At 42.6% G+C, this 15,753-nt stretch overlaps 1 protein-coding gene across 1 annotated transcript; it reads right to left on the minus strand.

Annotated features, from left to right (window-relative positions):
- Positions 1-806: 806 nt before the first annotated feature.
- Positions 807-14,221, minus strand: LOC120587051 (zinc finger protein 211-like). The gene is made up of 4 exons (XM_039843663.1): positions 14,053-14,221; positions 12,287-12,413; positions 1,030-2,480; positions 807-854 (listed from the first exon to the last, which is right to left on the minus strand). The coding sequence occupies exons 1-4, from the start codon at positions 14,083-14,085 to the stop codon at positions 807-809; spliced, it is 1,659 nt and encodes a 552-aa protein (XP_039699597.1). The 5' UTR covers positions 14,086-14,221.
- Between the last annotated feature and the right edge of the window lie 1,532 nt (positions 14,222-15,753).

Below are 15,753 nucleotides of genomic sequence, written 5' to 3' on the forward strand. Positions count from 1 at the left end.
AACCACTGTGAACTCTCTGATGAGGAGGAAATCCATAGCTACTAGGAAAAGATTTCCCACATTTACTGCACTCATGAGGCCCTTCTCCAGTGTCAACGCTCTAAAGACAAAAGAAGGCACATCTACAGGTATAAGACTTGCCACATTCACTGTACATTAAGTCCTTTCTCCAGTGTGAAGTCTCTGATGACTACGCAGGGATGTTCCGCTGGTAAAAGACTTCCCACAATCGCTGCATCCATAAGGCCTTTCTCCAGTGTGAAGTCTCTGATAGCTGACAGGGATGTTCATGAGTAAGGAGACTTCCCACTGTCCACTGCACCCATATGGACTTTCTCCCAGTCAATGAAGTCTCATTAAACTCATAGGGATCTTCCACTATTAAAGACTTCCACACTTTCGCCCACCTAAGGCTTTCTCCAGTAGAACTCTCTGATGAGAACGGAGGGAACGACTATCGATAAAAGATTTCCCACATTCACTGCATTCAAAAGGCCTTTCGCCAGTGTGAACTCTCTGATGATAATGAAGGACAGTGCGACGAATAAAAGATTTCCCACATTCAGCACACTTATAAGGCCTTTCTCCTGTGTGAATTCTCTGGTGTATATTGAGGTGATTTCTTTGCCTAAAGGATTTCCCACATTCACTGCACTCATAAGGCCTTTCATCTATGTGAACGCTCTGATGAGAATGGAGGGAACGACTATCGATAAAAGATTTCCCACATTCCTGCATTCATAAAGGCTTTCTCCGAGTGTGAACTCTCTGATGAGAGCGGAGGAGCGACTATGATAAAAGACTTCTCATTCACTGCACTCATGGAGCCTGCTCCCAGTGTGAACTCTCTGATGAGAGCGGAGAGCGACTATTAATACTTCAAGATTTCCATTAGCTGCACTCATAAGGCCTTTCTCCGGTGAACTCTCTTGATGATAATAATGAAGGAGAGTGCTGTGTCGCGAATTTCTCACATTGACGCGCTTGCCATAAGGCCTTTCTCCGTGTGAAGACTCTCTCGAAAAGTTGCATATTGAGGTGATTTCTTTCCCTAAAAGATTTCCCGCATTCACTGCATTCATAAGGCCTTTCTCCTGTGTGAACTCTACGGTGTCGAATGAGTATTGGTCCATTGGTAAAAGATTTTCCACATTCACCGCACTCATAAGGTTTTTCTCCCGAGTGAACTCTCTGATGATAACAGAGGGCAGAACCCGAAGTAAAAGATTTCCCACATTCACTACACTCAAAAGGCCTTTCTCCAGTGTGAATTCTCTGGTGTTTAGAGAGGTAAGACACATGGCTAAAGGATTTCCCACATTCACTGCACTTGTAAGGTCTTTCTCCTGTGTGAACTCCTCGGTGTATAATGAGATGATTTAACTGGGTAAAAGATTTCCCGCAATCACTACACTCATAAGGCCTTTCGCCTGTGTGAACTCTCTGATGATAACGAAGACCAGAGCTAGAGGTAAAAGATTTTCCACATTCACTACATTTATAAGGCCTTTCTCCCGTGTGAACCCGCTTGTGTTCAGTTAAATGAGATTTTCGTCTAAAGAATTTCCCACATTCGGTGCACTCATAACTCATTTCTTCAGTATAGACTGTCTGCTGTTGAATAAGCACAGAGCTATCGCTAAAAGACTGCGCACATTCACGGCACATGTAACAGTTTTCTCCCATGTGACTTCTCTGAGGATAAATGAGGACAAATTTTCGGTTAAAGGACTTTCCACATTTGCCACACTTGTACTGCCTTGCCCCAGTATGAATTCTTCGAAGTCGACTGAGGTTTGAGCTTCTTCTAAAGGATTTTCCACAGTCGTCACACACATGAAGTCTGTCATCAGAGTGGACTTTCTGGTAAGCAAGAAATGAGGATTTGTACATGAATGGTTTCCCACATTCGTGACACACAAAACACTGGCTTTCAGTGTGGATACCTGGGTCCTGAACGAATATGTGTTTGGGGCTGAAAACTCTCTTGCATTCTTCCCAAGCGTTGTGACTTTTTATACTTTGGAAAGTCACCTCACACTCGGAGATTTTGTTTAGCTGCTCTGTGGTATGACTGGCCTGTTGCTGGAGAGGTCCTGCGTTGGTCAGGAAGTCCTTCCCAACCTCGCTGCAGACTGAGGGCTTCTCTGACGCATGGAAATTGCAGCTCATCACAAATGAGGTTCTGTCTACACTGCTTACGAAGGGTTTTCCCCCCACGTGCTGCTCCTGGTGCTGCTGACAATTCGCACTGAAATAAAATTGGTTCTCACACGCCCCACACCTCAACAGTTTCTGGCTGTGCTGTGTTCCCTGGTGCTTGAGCAAGTGAAAAATGTCTCTTAAGACTGGACCACACATTTCACAGGGGTGGGTCTTCTGGGACGATGAAGGTTCCTTTGGAGTCCCGCCATGTGACGCTCCTACAGAAATGCTCGGTTCAATGGACGCCTCCACATCCTCTGTTCCACAGCAGCAACCTGAACGCAAAGAAATGCTGGTGAAGTACACGCTGACTTTATTGGAAAGGGACAACTCAACAACAAATGTGCAACTGAAAACCGAAACAGAGCAGAGGTAACTATGCTTATGTCAGACAAAATAAGACTTTGGGTCAAAAACTATCGCTAGAGACAAAGAATGTTATCAGGTAATGATAGAGCAGCCAATTCATCGAGAGGATATAACAATTATAGCTAGCTACATATGGACCCAATATTGGAGCAAGTAAATATATTAAGGAAGTACTTTCGGATCTGAAGGCCGAAATAGACAGCAATGCAATAATAATGAGAGACTTCAATACTCCACTTTCAGCAATGGATTGTCCAAAAATATCAATCAGAGGATAATGGATTTGAACTGCACATAAGAGCAAATCGACCTGACACACATGCAGAAGGTGTTATCCAACTGACTACAATTTCTTCTCAAGTGCACATGGAACATATGATAAAATAGATCATGTGTTAGGTCACAAAACAAGTCCTAACAAAGTTAAGAAGACAGAAGTCATATCAAGCAGCTTTGGCAACCACAATGATAGGAAACTAGAATTCATTCAGAGGAGGAAAGCTGGAAAAATCACGAACATGTGAAACTGAAACAACACACTCCTGAACAATCAATGGGTCAAAGAAGTCAAAAACTATATCCAAACAAATGAAAACAAAAACATAACACACCTTACAAAATGAGGGAAAAACCATGAGAGGAAGGTCTACAGTGATAAACGCCTACATTAAGAAAAATCTCGAAGTGGGTGGAAACAGGGTGGAGTGAAAGACATCCCCAGATCTCTCCCCCTGAAACAACAATAAGCTGAATATCTAAAACTTTAACAAAAAACACCCAAACTGCACACCAGCACATCTGAGCATGGGATCTGTGCATAAGAAGTATCACAGGTTAGAAGCCCGGGTGTTGGGGGGTGGACTGGGAGTAATAAAGAAGCTGTCTTTCGCTGCCGCCGTAGCTTCCTGCAAAGGAAGGGGAGGGGTGAAGGTGCAGGGACTTCCCTTAACAGCCCTGCCTGGGACTGCAGTGAGCACCCCACAGCGGGTGGCAGGGCCCAGTCATCAGGACAGAAGACAGAGACGCGGGACAGGACAGTAGAGAAATAACAGTTGATTTGTACTGGCCCTGGTTCCAAACCGAGGCTGAGCCGCAACCCCCAACTCCCAACCTAGAGGGCCCCTCCCTCCATACCCTCTGAGACCAAGAACCGCGGAGCCCCAGGGGAATCTGAGCAAACACTATCGAAACTGTTGCTAACACTGACAGGGACTGAAACTGTGAGTAGCGAGTGGGACTAAATATCTACAAAAAAATTAAAAAGACATTTTTAGGGTTTACATCAAGCAGGGATCCAAGAGGCTCAGACGCCACCTAATGGAAAACGAAAGAAAAATGCCTTCTTTGAAGCAGGCTAAAGAGAGACCTTTATATACTAAATCTTCTTTCTGGAAGAACAACAGCATACACTTCCGTTAATGCCCAGGTGGAGAAATAGTTCATTAAACACCATGAACAACCAAAGTGACAAGGCATCTCAGAAATAAAGAGAAAAATCTCCAGAAAATAAGCTTATAGACATAGAAATATGGGACTTAAATGACAGAGGATTCAGGGTGGTACTTCTGAAAAAGCTCAATGAGATCCGAAACAAATCAAGAATTTTAGGAATTGAAAAAACAACTACATGAGCAGAGCAAGGAGACCGAAACCCTCAAGAAGGACAGAATAGATATTCTGGAGATGAAGAACACACTGCAAGAGTTGAAAAATGAAATAGCAAGCTTGGGAAAGAGTCTACCAAATGGAAGAAAGGATCAGTGATATAGAAGACAGAAATCTAGAAATAAATCAGAAGAGAGAAACCAAAGAATGAAAAATAATGAAAGAGAAATACAAGAACTAGCTTATACCATCAGGAGAGGAAACATAAGCATAATAGGCATTATCAAAGGTGAGGAAAAGGTTCAGGGACTAGAAAGCATTTTCAGACAAATAGAAAGCATTTTCAGACAAAAACGAGAATTTCACAAATCTAAGGAATAAACTGGAGCTTGGAATTCAGGAAGTCAACAGAACACCTAATTATCTCAACCCAAAAAGGCCTTAACCAAGACACATTGTATTAAAGTTATCAAAAATCAACAACAAAGGTAGAATTCTCAAGGCAGCCAGGAAGAAGGAAACAGTAACGTATAAAGGAACCCATTAGATTATCATCGGACTTCTCAGCACAGACCTTATAAGACAGAAAGGAATGGAATCAAATATTTAAACTATTAAGTGAAAGGAACTACCAGCCTAGAATAATGTATCCAGCTAAGCTCTCCTTTAGATATGAAGGAGAAATTAAGACCTTTCCAGACTTACAAAAATTGAGGAAATTCTGCACTACAAGGCCTACACTACAGGAAATACTGAAAGGGGTCAACTCACCTAAAACAAAATAACAACAACAAAATACATAATTAGGAGTAAAGTGACTATCAGGCAAATAGAAGCAAAGGGGTGTAACCCTTACTAAGAACAGGGCATTATAGCTTAAATAATAAGAAGGGAATTGTTATAACAAGATATTAATGAACATTCAGCATACATAGGGACAAAATGAGACAACAATGACTGAAAAGGGGAAGATTCTAAGATCCAAATTCGCAAAGGGGAACAGAGATAAGGCACGCACTGAAGAAAATGGATGGCTGTATATACGTAACTAATCTTTACATATTCATAATGGTAACCACACACCAAGACTCAGAACTGAAGTATGTAACATAAAACAAGAAGAATCAGAGGCAAAACCCACAAAAGCCAACCAAAATAAATAAAACAGAAACACATGGACAAGGAAGCAATGGAAACATTGAGCTACCAGAAAGCAAAAGATAAAATGGCTATAAGAAGACCTCATATTGCAATAATCACCCTAAATGTAAGTAGACTGAACTCACCAATAAAAAGGCACAGAGTTGCAGAACGAATCAAAAAACAAAGCCCAACCTATGCTGCCTCCAGGAGACACATCTCAGCTCCAAAGACAAATAGCGACTCAAAGTAAAAGGGTGGAAAATGATATTTCGAGCAAATGGCATTCAGACAAAAGCAGGAGTAACGGTAGTAATATCAGACAAAATAGACTTCAAAATAAAAAAGGGAAAGAAAGATACTGAAGGACACTGCATAGTGATAAAGAAACCATGAACCAAGAAGACACATATTTATTGATATCTATGCTCCCAATCAGGGAGCGCCAAAATATGTAAAGCAACTATTAACAGAACTAAAGGGAGAAACAGACCAAAACACTATCGTAGTAGGGGACCTAAATACCCCACTGTTAGATATGGACAGATCATCCAAACAGAATATCAATAAGGAAACAGCATCCTTAAATGATACACTAGACCGATTGGACATAATTGACATTTACAGAGCCTTCCATCCCCAAACAGCTGCTTATACATCCTTCTCTAGTGCACATGGAACATTCTCAAGAATGGACCACATACTGGGACACAGAGATAGCCTCAACAAATATAAGAGGATTGAAATCATACCAACCATATTCTCTGATCATAATGCTTTGAAACTAGAGATCAACTGCAAAAAGAAAGCAGGAAGAACCACAAACACATGGAGATTAAACAACATGCAACTGAAGAATAACTGGGTCAGAGAAGAAATAAAAAGAGAGATCAAGGGATACACAGAAACAAATCAAAATGATAGTACAACATATCAAAACTTTTGGAACATGGCAAAAGCGGTCATAAGAGGAAAGTTCATATCATTACAGGCCTATCTCCAAAAACATGAACGAGCCCAAATAAACAACCTAACGCTTCATCTTAAAAAACTAAAAAAGGAAAAACAAATGAAGCCTAAAGTCAGCAGAATAAATCATCAAAATTAGAGCAGAAATAAATGGAATTGAAAACAAAACAAAATGATAGAAAAAATAAATGCAACAAAGAGCTGTTTCTTTGAAAAGGTTAATAAAATCGACAAACCCCTGGCTAGACTCACCAAAGAAAAAAGAGAAAATACAAATAAAATCAGGGATGAAAGAGGGGAAATTACAACTGCCATCGCAGAAATTCTAAGGATCATATAGGATACTATGAAAAAGTATATAACACCAAATTTAATAACCTAGAAGAAATGGACCAGTACTTAGAAAAATACAACCTTCCTAGACTGAACCAAGAAGAACTGGAAAATCTAAATAGACTGATCAGCAGTATGGAAATTGAAACAATCATCAAAAACCTACCAAAAAGTAAAAGTCCAGGACCAGATGGCTTCACCAGTGAATTCTCCCTAACATTCAAAGATTTAATACCTATTCTCCTAAAACTCTTTCGAAAAATCGAAGAAGAGGCAATACTTCCCAACTCATTTTATGAGGCCAATATTACTGATACCAAAACCTAGTCAGGATAACACACACAAAAAGAAAACTACAGAGCAGTATCTCTCATGAACACAGATGCAAAAATCCTAAATAAGATACTAGCGAACTGAATACAGCAACATATTAAAAAGTTTATACACCACGATCAAGCTGGCTTCATCCCAGGGGCCCAAGGATGGTTCGACATACACAAATTGATTAATGTGATATACCACATAAACAAATTAAAAAATAAGAATCATATGATCATGTCAATAGATGCAGAAAAAGCCTTAGACAAGATACAGCATCTTTATGATCAAAACACTTAACAAAATCTGTATAGAAGGAAAGTACCTTAACATAATAAAGGCCAACTATAACAAACACTCAGCCAACATTATACTGAATAGTGAAAAACTAAAAATCTTCCCTCTAAGATCAGGAACAAGACAAGGCTGTCCACTATCGCCACTGTTATTCAATATAACATTGGAGGTCCTAGCGAGTGCGATCAGGCAAGAGAAAGATATAAGAGGCATCTAAATAGGAAATGAAGAAGTCAAACTGTCACTATTTACAGATGACATGATTCTCTATATAGAAAATCCTAAAAACTCCGCAAGAACACTACTAGAAACAACAAGCAAATACAGTAAAGTTTCTGGATACAAAATCAACGTTCAAAAAATCCATAGCTTTCCTATACTGTAACAACGAAGTGTCAGGAAAAAAAAGTGGAAAAAATAATTCCTTTTGCAATTGCAACAAAAAGAATAAAATACCTAGGAATGAGTTTAACAAAACATGTGAAGGACCTATAGAATGAAAACTACCAAACTCTATTAAAGGAAATAGAAGAAGATACAAAGAAATGGAAAGATATTCCGTGTTCTTGGGTTGGAAAAATCAACATAGTTGAAATGACCATATTACCTAAAGCATACAGATTTAATGCAATCCCCATCAAAATCTCATCGGCATTTTTTAAAGAAATAGAACAAAAAATCATCAGATTTGTATGCAAGCACAAAAGATCCCAAATTGCCAAAGCCATCCTGAGAAAAAAGAATGAGGCTGGAGGCATCACTCTGCCCGACTTCAAATTATACTAAAAAGCGACACTAATCAAAACGGCATGGTATTGGCAGAAAAACACACAGACCAGTGGAACAGAATCAAGAGTCTAGAAGGAAACTCATATTTATATGGGCAAATAATTTTTGACAAAAAAGCCAAAAACATTTAGTGGAGAAAGGAAAGCCTCTTCAATAAACGGTGCTGGGAAAACTGGAAAGCCATCTGCAGAAGAATGAAACTAGACTGTTGTCTGTCACCACACACCAAAATTAGCTCAAAATGGATTAAGGACCTGAATATAAGACCTGAAACAATAAAATGCATAGAAGAAAACATAGGAACAAACTCAAGGACCTTGGACTTAAACAGGATTTTATGAATTTGACCTCAAAGGCAAGGGAAGTAAAAGCAAAAATAAATGAATGGGACTACATCAAACTAAAAAGCTTCTGCTCAGCAAAGAAACCGTCAACAAGGTAGAGACAGCCATCCGAATGGAAAAACATATTTGCAATCAATGCCTCCGATAAGGGCCTAATATCCAAAACATACACAGAACTCATACGACTCAATAACAACAAAAAAAAACAAATGAGCCAATAAAAAATGGGCAGAAGAGCTGAACGGACACTACTCCCCAGAGAACATACAAATACCCAACAAATATATGAAAAGACGCTCAACACCGCTAGCTATTAGGGAAATGCAAATCGAAACCACAACGAGATACCATCTCACACCTGTTAGAGTAGCTATAATCACCAGGACAAGTAATAATGATGGAGAGGATGCGGAGAAATAACAACCCTCATACACTGCTGGTGGGACTGCAAATTGGTAGAGTCACTACGGAGAACAGTATGCAGTTTGCTCGAAAAGTAAGAATTGATCTACCATATGATCCAGCAATCCTTCTACTGGATATTCACCCTAAAAACTTGAAAATTCATATTCATAAAGATATTTGCCCACTAATGTTCATAGCAGCATTATTCACAGTGGCCAGGACATGGAAGTGTCCTACGATAGATGACTGACTAAAGAAGCTGTGGTACATATGTACAATGGACTATTACTCAGCCATAATAGTCCATTTGCAACAACATAGACGGACCTCGAGATAATCATGCTAAGCGAAATAAGCCAGACAGAAAAAGTTGAAAAGCACATGATATCACTTATATGTGGGATATAAATCTAAAAGCAACGGAGGAACAGGACAAACAAACAGAGACTCATGGACATGAACAGTAGACTAATGGTTACCAGAGGGTAGGGGGTAGGGGAGGAGAGGGGTGGTAGATGGGGAGAAGGCAATCAAATACAGAGGGGAAGGGGGAGGGTGAAGTGGGTAAAATGGATCAAATATATGGTAGCTGAAGGAAACTTGACTTTGGGTGTTAAACACACAGTGGAATATATAGATGTCAAATTTTAATGTATACCTGACAGTTATATAATTATATTAACCAATGTTACCCCAATAAACTTAATTAAAAAATAATTATACACAAATTAAAACAAAAAAAGAAAGATTTCAAATATCCTCCCTTTATATATACTTCAGGGTGTAAGAAAAATTAAGATCAAAGAATGCAGAAGGTAGCAAAACAAACCTCAGAGCATAAATAATTGAAAAAGAAACAAGAAAAACAAAAGAGATCAATGAAACTAAGAGTCTATTTTTTGAAAAGATAAAAAAAAACTGACAGCTAAACTCACAAGAAATGACTCAAAATCAGAAGTGAAAAAGGAACATCACAACTGTTATCAGAGTAATACGATCAATCAGAAGACACTAGTATGAACAATTAAATTCCAGCAAATTGGATAATTATAAGAAATGAATAAATTCCTAGAAACATACAAAGTATCAAAACTGATGAGGAAGAACTAGAAAATCTGAAGAGACCTATAACTGGTAAGGATATCGAATCAGTAATCAAAAATCTCCCAACAGGGAAAAACCCAGGACCAGACAGAATTCTACTCAGGAATAAATTTAACCTAGGAAGTGAAAGATCTGTATTCTGAAAATGATAAACTGTGGTAAAATTGAAGAAGCCACAAATAAATGGAAAGATATCAAGTGTTCTTGGATTGGAAATATTAATATTGTTACAATGTCCATTTTACCCAGAATGACCTACAGATTCTATGCAACTCATATCAAAATTTCTAGGACACTTTTCACAAATATAGAAAAACCAATCCTAAAATTTGCATAGAACCACACACACACAAAATAAATAGCCAAAGCAATATTGAGAAAAAAAAAACAAAGCTGGAGGCATTCTACTTCCTGATTTCAAAACATTACAAAGCTGTAAGCAGTCAAACACTGTGGCATCTGCATAAAAAATAAGATTCATGGAACAGAAGAGAGCGCACAGATTGATTAGGGAACCGAAAACACGAAATGGGGAAACGGTAGTCTCTTCATTGAATAGTGACAGGAAAACTGGATATTTATGGGCCAAATAAAGTGAAACTGGAACCCTATCTTACACGACTCACAATAATGAAAAGGAACTTGAATGTAAAAATAAATGTAAGACCTGAAATAGTAAAACTTTTAGAAGAAAACAGAGAAAAAGCCCTTTAACATTGGAGTGGTGGATGAGTTTTTGGGTATGATGCCAACAGCACAGACAACAAAAGCGAAAAATAAACAAGTGGGAATACACCAAACCAAAAACCTTCAGCACAGCAAAGGGAAGCAATAAATAAAATGAAAAGGCATTCTAAGGAATAAGAGAAAATTTTTGCAAAAGACATATCTCATAAGGGACTAATATCCAGAATGTATAAAGAACTCACACAACTCAACAACAAAAAAATCTAATTAAAAATGGGCAAAGAACCTAAATACACATTTATCCAAAGACACACAAATGGCCAAGAGATTTATGAAAAGGTGTTCAACATCACTAACATCAGGGAACTACAGATTCAAAATACAGTGAGATATCGCCTCATACCACTTAGGATGGCTATTATCAAAGAGACAAGAGATAACAAGTGTTGGTCAGGATGGAGAGAAAAGGAGACTCTCATACCCTGTTTGCCACAATCTAATTCGGGACAGCCATTAAGGACAACAGTAACTGAAGTTCATCAAAAGTTTAAAAACAGAACTACCACATGGTCCGACAATCCTGCTGCTGCGTATACTATATGCAAAAGAAATAAAATCAGTACCTCAAAGAGATATTTGTGTTCCCACATTTATTGCAGCATTATTCACAAGAGCCAAGATACAGAAACAACCTAAGTATCTGTCTACAGATGGATGGGTAAGAAAAGCTTGGCACAGAGACACAACAGAGTATCACTCAGCAAGGAAAAAGAAAACCGTGCATTTTTGACAACACCGATGACCCTGGAGGGCACAGGGCAAAGTGAAATAAGGCAGACAGAGAAAGACAAATACTGTACGGTATCACTTATATGTGGAATCCTAAGAAAAAAGAAAATTGAACCATGCAAACGAGCAGAATGCCAGGGGCAGAGGTGAGGGGAAGTGGGCAGACACCAGCCAGTTGTAAGATTAAGCTCTGAGTAGCTAATGTAAAACATGGTGCTGACAGTTGAAAATGCTGTATTGTTTACTCAATATTTTTTAAGCCACTAGGTATTAAGCGTTCTCTCACACATGAAAAAATAAAAACAGTCATCGCCACTTATCCAAGGACATGTTCCAACACCCCCAGTGGATGCGGGAAACTGGGACTGCTATGCAAGCCTACATTGAGATGCTGCATGTGCTAATGAACTTGACTGTACTAATCATTTTACAATGTACATGTATATCAAATCGTAACATGACGCATTTTAAATACGTACACATTATTTGACAATGACACCTCAAGTAGGCTAGAAAAAAGAAAAGAATATCTGAACGCAAATAGAACCCTACAGGACAGTCTTGGAAAACAGCCAGCGGTCCTGATCAGTAATGACTGCCAGTGCCTGCGCTTGCTGCTGTGGGCAGAAACGAGGAAACTTCACACAAAGAAACAAAACCTGGGGCCAAGAAGTGTCGTCTATCTGACACGTGACCCAGCCAGGGAGACGGCACACGAGGTGCAATCCGTTGGGCTCCCGGCCAGACTACGACCTCGCATCTCCCGGAGGAGGGCTCCGTGCGGCAGGTCCTGGGGCTGCAGGAGAGGACAGGGCGCTGTGGACAAACCAAACCGGGTCCCCCAGGACAGAGGACAGCGCGCCCCCTGGGGACAGGGGGAAAGGGGAACCGCAAAGCCCGGTCCAGGTCACAGGGGAGCGAGAGGGCCTTACCCTGCGAGGACACGAGTGCAAAGTTCTCCAGCATCACAGCGAGGTACAGGCGTCTCTGCGCCTCATCCAGCAGGCGCCATTCCTCCCGCGAGAAGCTCACGGCCACGTCCGCAAAGGTCACAGCCACCTGTGAGGATTCACACCGATGAAGCCAGGAGCAGCCCCGCCCCGGGACCCCACAACCCGACTCCTCGCACGGCCCCCCCCCACGTCCGCCCACTCCACAGCTCCCCGCTGGCGGGGGACACCAGGACCCGGCGCCCGCGCCACCCACTGCCTTCTGCCCCAGTTACCCACGGGGCCAGCTCTCAGCAGCAACAGGCGGCGGGGAGGGGTGGCAGAAAAGTGCCATCTAAGCTCTGGGCCAGGCCTGCACAACCCCATCCTTCCTGCCAAGCAAATCCCCTGGGGTCCCTCCCGCACACCGTGTCTGCAAGACACCACCAAACGTGGCTCCTGCTGCACCCAGAAGTCCCCACGCCAGGGTCCGGGGACCATCAGCTCCCCTTCCTTTCCCGCGCTCAGCATCACCAGCACCCCCCATCGCTCCTCTCCCTCACCTGGTCTGCAGGGCCCTACGACTCCTGTCTGGAGCTGCAGAAAAAAACCACCCTAGACCATGTCACCACTGCCACAAACACCTGCATCCCCCCTTCACAACATCCGCGGCTGCACCCTGGTCCATGCAGGAGCCGTCCGTCTAAATGTCTCCATCCTGGACCCTTCCCCAGATTTCCAGAGCTGTGTGTCCAGCTGCCCCCTTCAGCCTCCACTCACTCAACTCAGAAACGACTCAGACTCTGGCCAGGGCCAAACCAACTTCGGATATTCCAAAGGAAAATTAACCTCCCACCCACTTCCCCATGTCCTCAGCCGCTCAGACCAAACCCCTGGGTTGTCCCCAACTCCTCCTTTATCCCCCTCCCTACGACATCCAGCAATCCACATGGCCTTCTTTAAAAATGGACCCCACCCCCACCACTGCTGTCCATCAGTTCTCATCTGGGTTAGAGGAGCCGCCTCCTCCTGGCTCCCTTACCTGCTCCTTGCGGTCCGTCCTCCCGGAGGGAGCAGAAAGACCTATTCCGACCTGGGGGAGACCAACACCCGCTGACTCTAGACTTCCAATTAGATGCCCAAATTATCAGTCGACCATTTCACGGCCTGATGACTGGACACGTGTTCTTTGTTCTCAACAGAACGGAGACCCGCGGAGCCAAGTCCCTGACATGTCGCGAAGCATTCCGTATGCTGTCCTCTGGCCCTCCGTGAACCTTCCTCACCACTTAACACCGGATGCCAGAAACGGGAGCACAATCCTGCGACCCGTGCACGCGCTCAGGACGCAGGGCGCGGGGGTATCACCAGGGTCCCCGCATCCGAGAGAAGGAAAAATACCCAGTAGTCTCCAGACACCGTGGGGTGGTGTCCGCACCAATGAGGCTCTGGGACAACCCGCCTTTCCTTGTGTCGCCTCCCTCAGTGGGGTTTCAACCCTCGGAACCTGTGGGGAGAGGAAGGCCACCGCGCGGGGTTCCAGGCGTGAGTCCTGCCCAGCCACGCAAGTGGAGACCTCGGGCGCGCGCACTATCCTGGTCCGGCCACGCCGCCTGCGATGCTCTCCCTCACCCCGGCACCCCGGATGTCTCCCAGCAGCGCCTCCCGGCCTCGGCGCCGGGGGCCAGGCTGCAGGACGCGAGTGGCGCCCGCGCGCCGGGCTTCAGGGGTTGGGGCGCAGGGCGGGGAGGCCGGGGACGCGCACTCACCCGAGCGGGGATTGTTGGCGCGACCGCCGCCATCGAACCCTGGGGGAGGAGAGGAAGGGGCGCCGGGCAGCGCTGTCCCTGTTCCAGCCCTGGATCGGGTCACCCGGGCGGCGTCGCCGAGTTTCTGTTCCGCGTTGAGCGGCGGGAACCACGACTTTGTAGCACCTTCTCGGGCCCCGCAGCTCGATCTCGAAACAACGCTCCCGCGCGGTCTCTGTCGGGATGAAAAGACGCCGAGAGCAGCAAGCACCGCCACCGGCACGAGCCCGGAAGTCCCGCCCGGCGCGCGCGCGCGCTGACGCCTCGTCCCGACCTGTCATCCGCCGGCATCACGCTGTCTCGCGCAAGGTCTCCTGGGGCCTGTAGTTCTCAGAGCTTAGACGCACGGCGCCCGCTTCGGCCCCGAGGATGCTGAGATGCGCGGAGGGGAGGCGGAGAGGGGCCCGGATACGTCGATATACCTTTTTGTCTTGTCTATATGCATCATAAAACCGATTCTTTTTGTTTAGGAAGTTTGGGGTAGATTCATATGCATATCCATACAATAAACGACATTTCCTCTTTCTCTGAGTCATCTACTCAACCTCTGTAATACAGGTGTTAAGTTCTGTCATGAAATGTGTACCCTTCCAGAAATCTTTGTTAGCAAACTTTTGTGGCACTGGCCTGTACTTTATAAGTCTGATGTTACATAAACTGTAAGCATAACCTATCCTTTATTGTTCTTTAATTACTTATTGACTATTAATGGAAACGAGTAAAATATTATTAGGGATTTGAAATAACTGATACTATCATGAATCCTAATCTGAATTCTCTGGGACCATGTAAATTTTCGTGTTTTTTTTTGTTTGTTTTTATTTGCCGTTAATATAAATGTGGCTGAAATAACCCGTGTGCTGGGCATGTGTTTTACACCTCACCAAAGAAGGGAAATGTAGAGTAACAAGCATATGTAAAGATGCACCTCATTTTTAATAGGAATTTTGAATTAAAGTTAGGTGTCATTACATATCTATTAGAAATTGTCAAAAATCCAGAACACTGACATCATCAAATGCTGGCAAAAACATGGAGCAACAGAAACTCTCATTCACCGCTGGAGGGAATGCATAATGGTAAAGCCACTTTGGAGGATGGTGTGGCATTTTCGTCTAAAACTAATTATACTCTTATCATACAATCAGTATTGCGCTCCTTGGTATTTACCCAAAGTTAGTGAAAATTTATGTCCACACAAAAACACGCAGATGTATAGCTGAAAACGTGCTCGCTTCGGCAGCACATATACTAAAATTGTATAGCTGAAACCTATTGGATTGCATTAACCAATGTCACCATAAGAATAATTAATTAATTTAAATAAATAAATAAAAATAAAAACCTGCAGATAGACGTTTATAACAACTTTATTAACTGCCAGTACTAGGAAGTAATCAAGAAGCAACAGTCCATAGGCGAATGGATAAACTGTGGCACATCCGGACAATGGAATAAAATTAGCATTAAAAACAAATGAGTTCTCAAATCATGAAAACACATATAGGAATCCTGAGTGTATATTACTTAGTGAAACAAGCCAATCTGAGAAGTGTACATAATGTATGATTATGATTTCAAGTATATGACATGTGGAAACAGCCAAACTATCGAGACAGTATAAGGATCGGTGTTTGCCAGTGTTTGGGTAGGAGAGGGCTA

This window comes from Pteropus medius, unplaced genomic scaffold (genome assembly GCF_902729225.1).
Source record: "Pteropus medius unplaced genomic scaffold, Ma_sr-lr_union100, whole genome shotgun sequence".
Lineage (NCBI taxonomy): Eukaryota > Metazoa > Chordata > Mammalia > Chiroptera > Pteropodidae > Pteropus > Pteropus medius.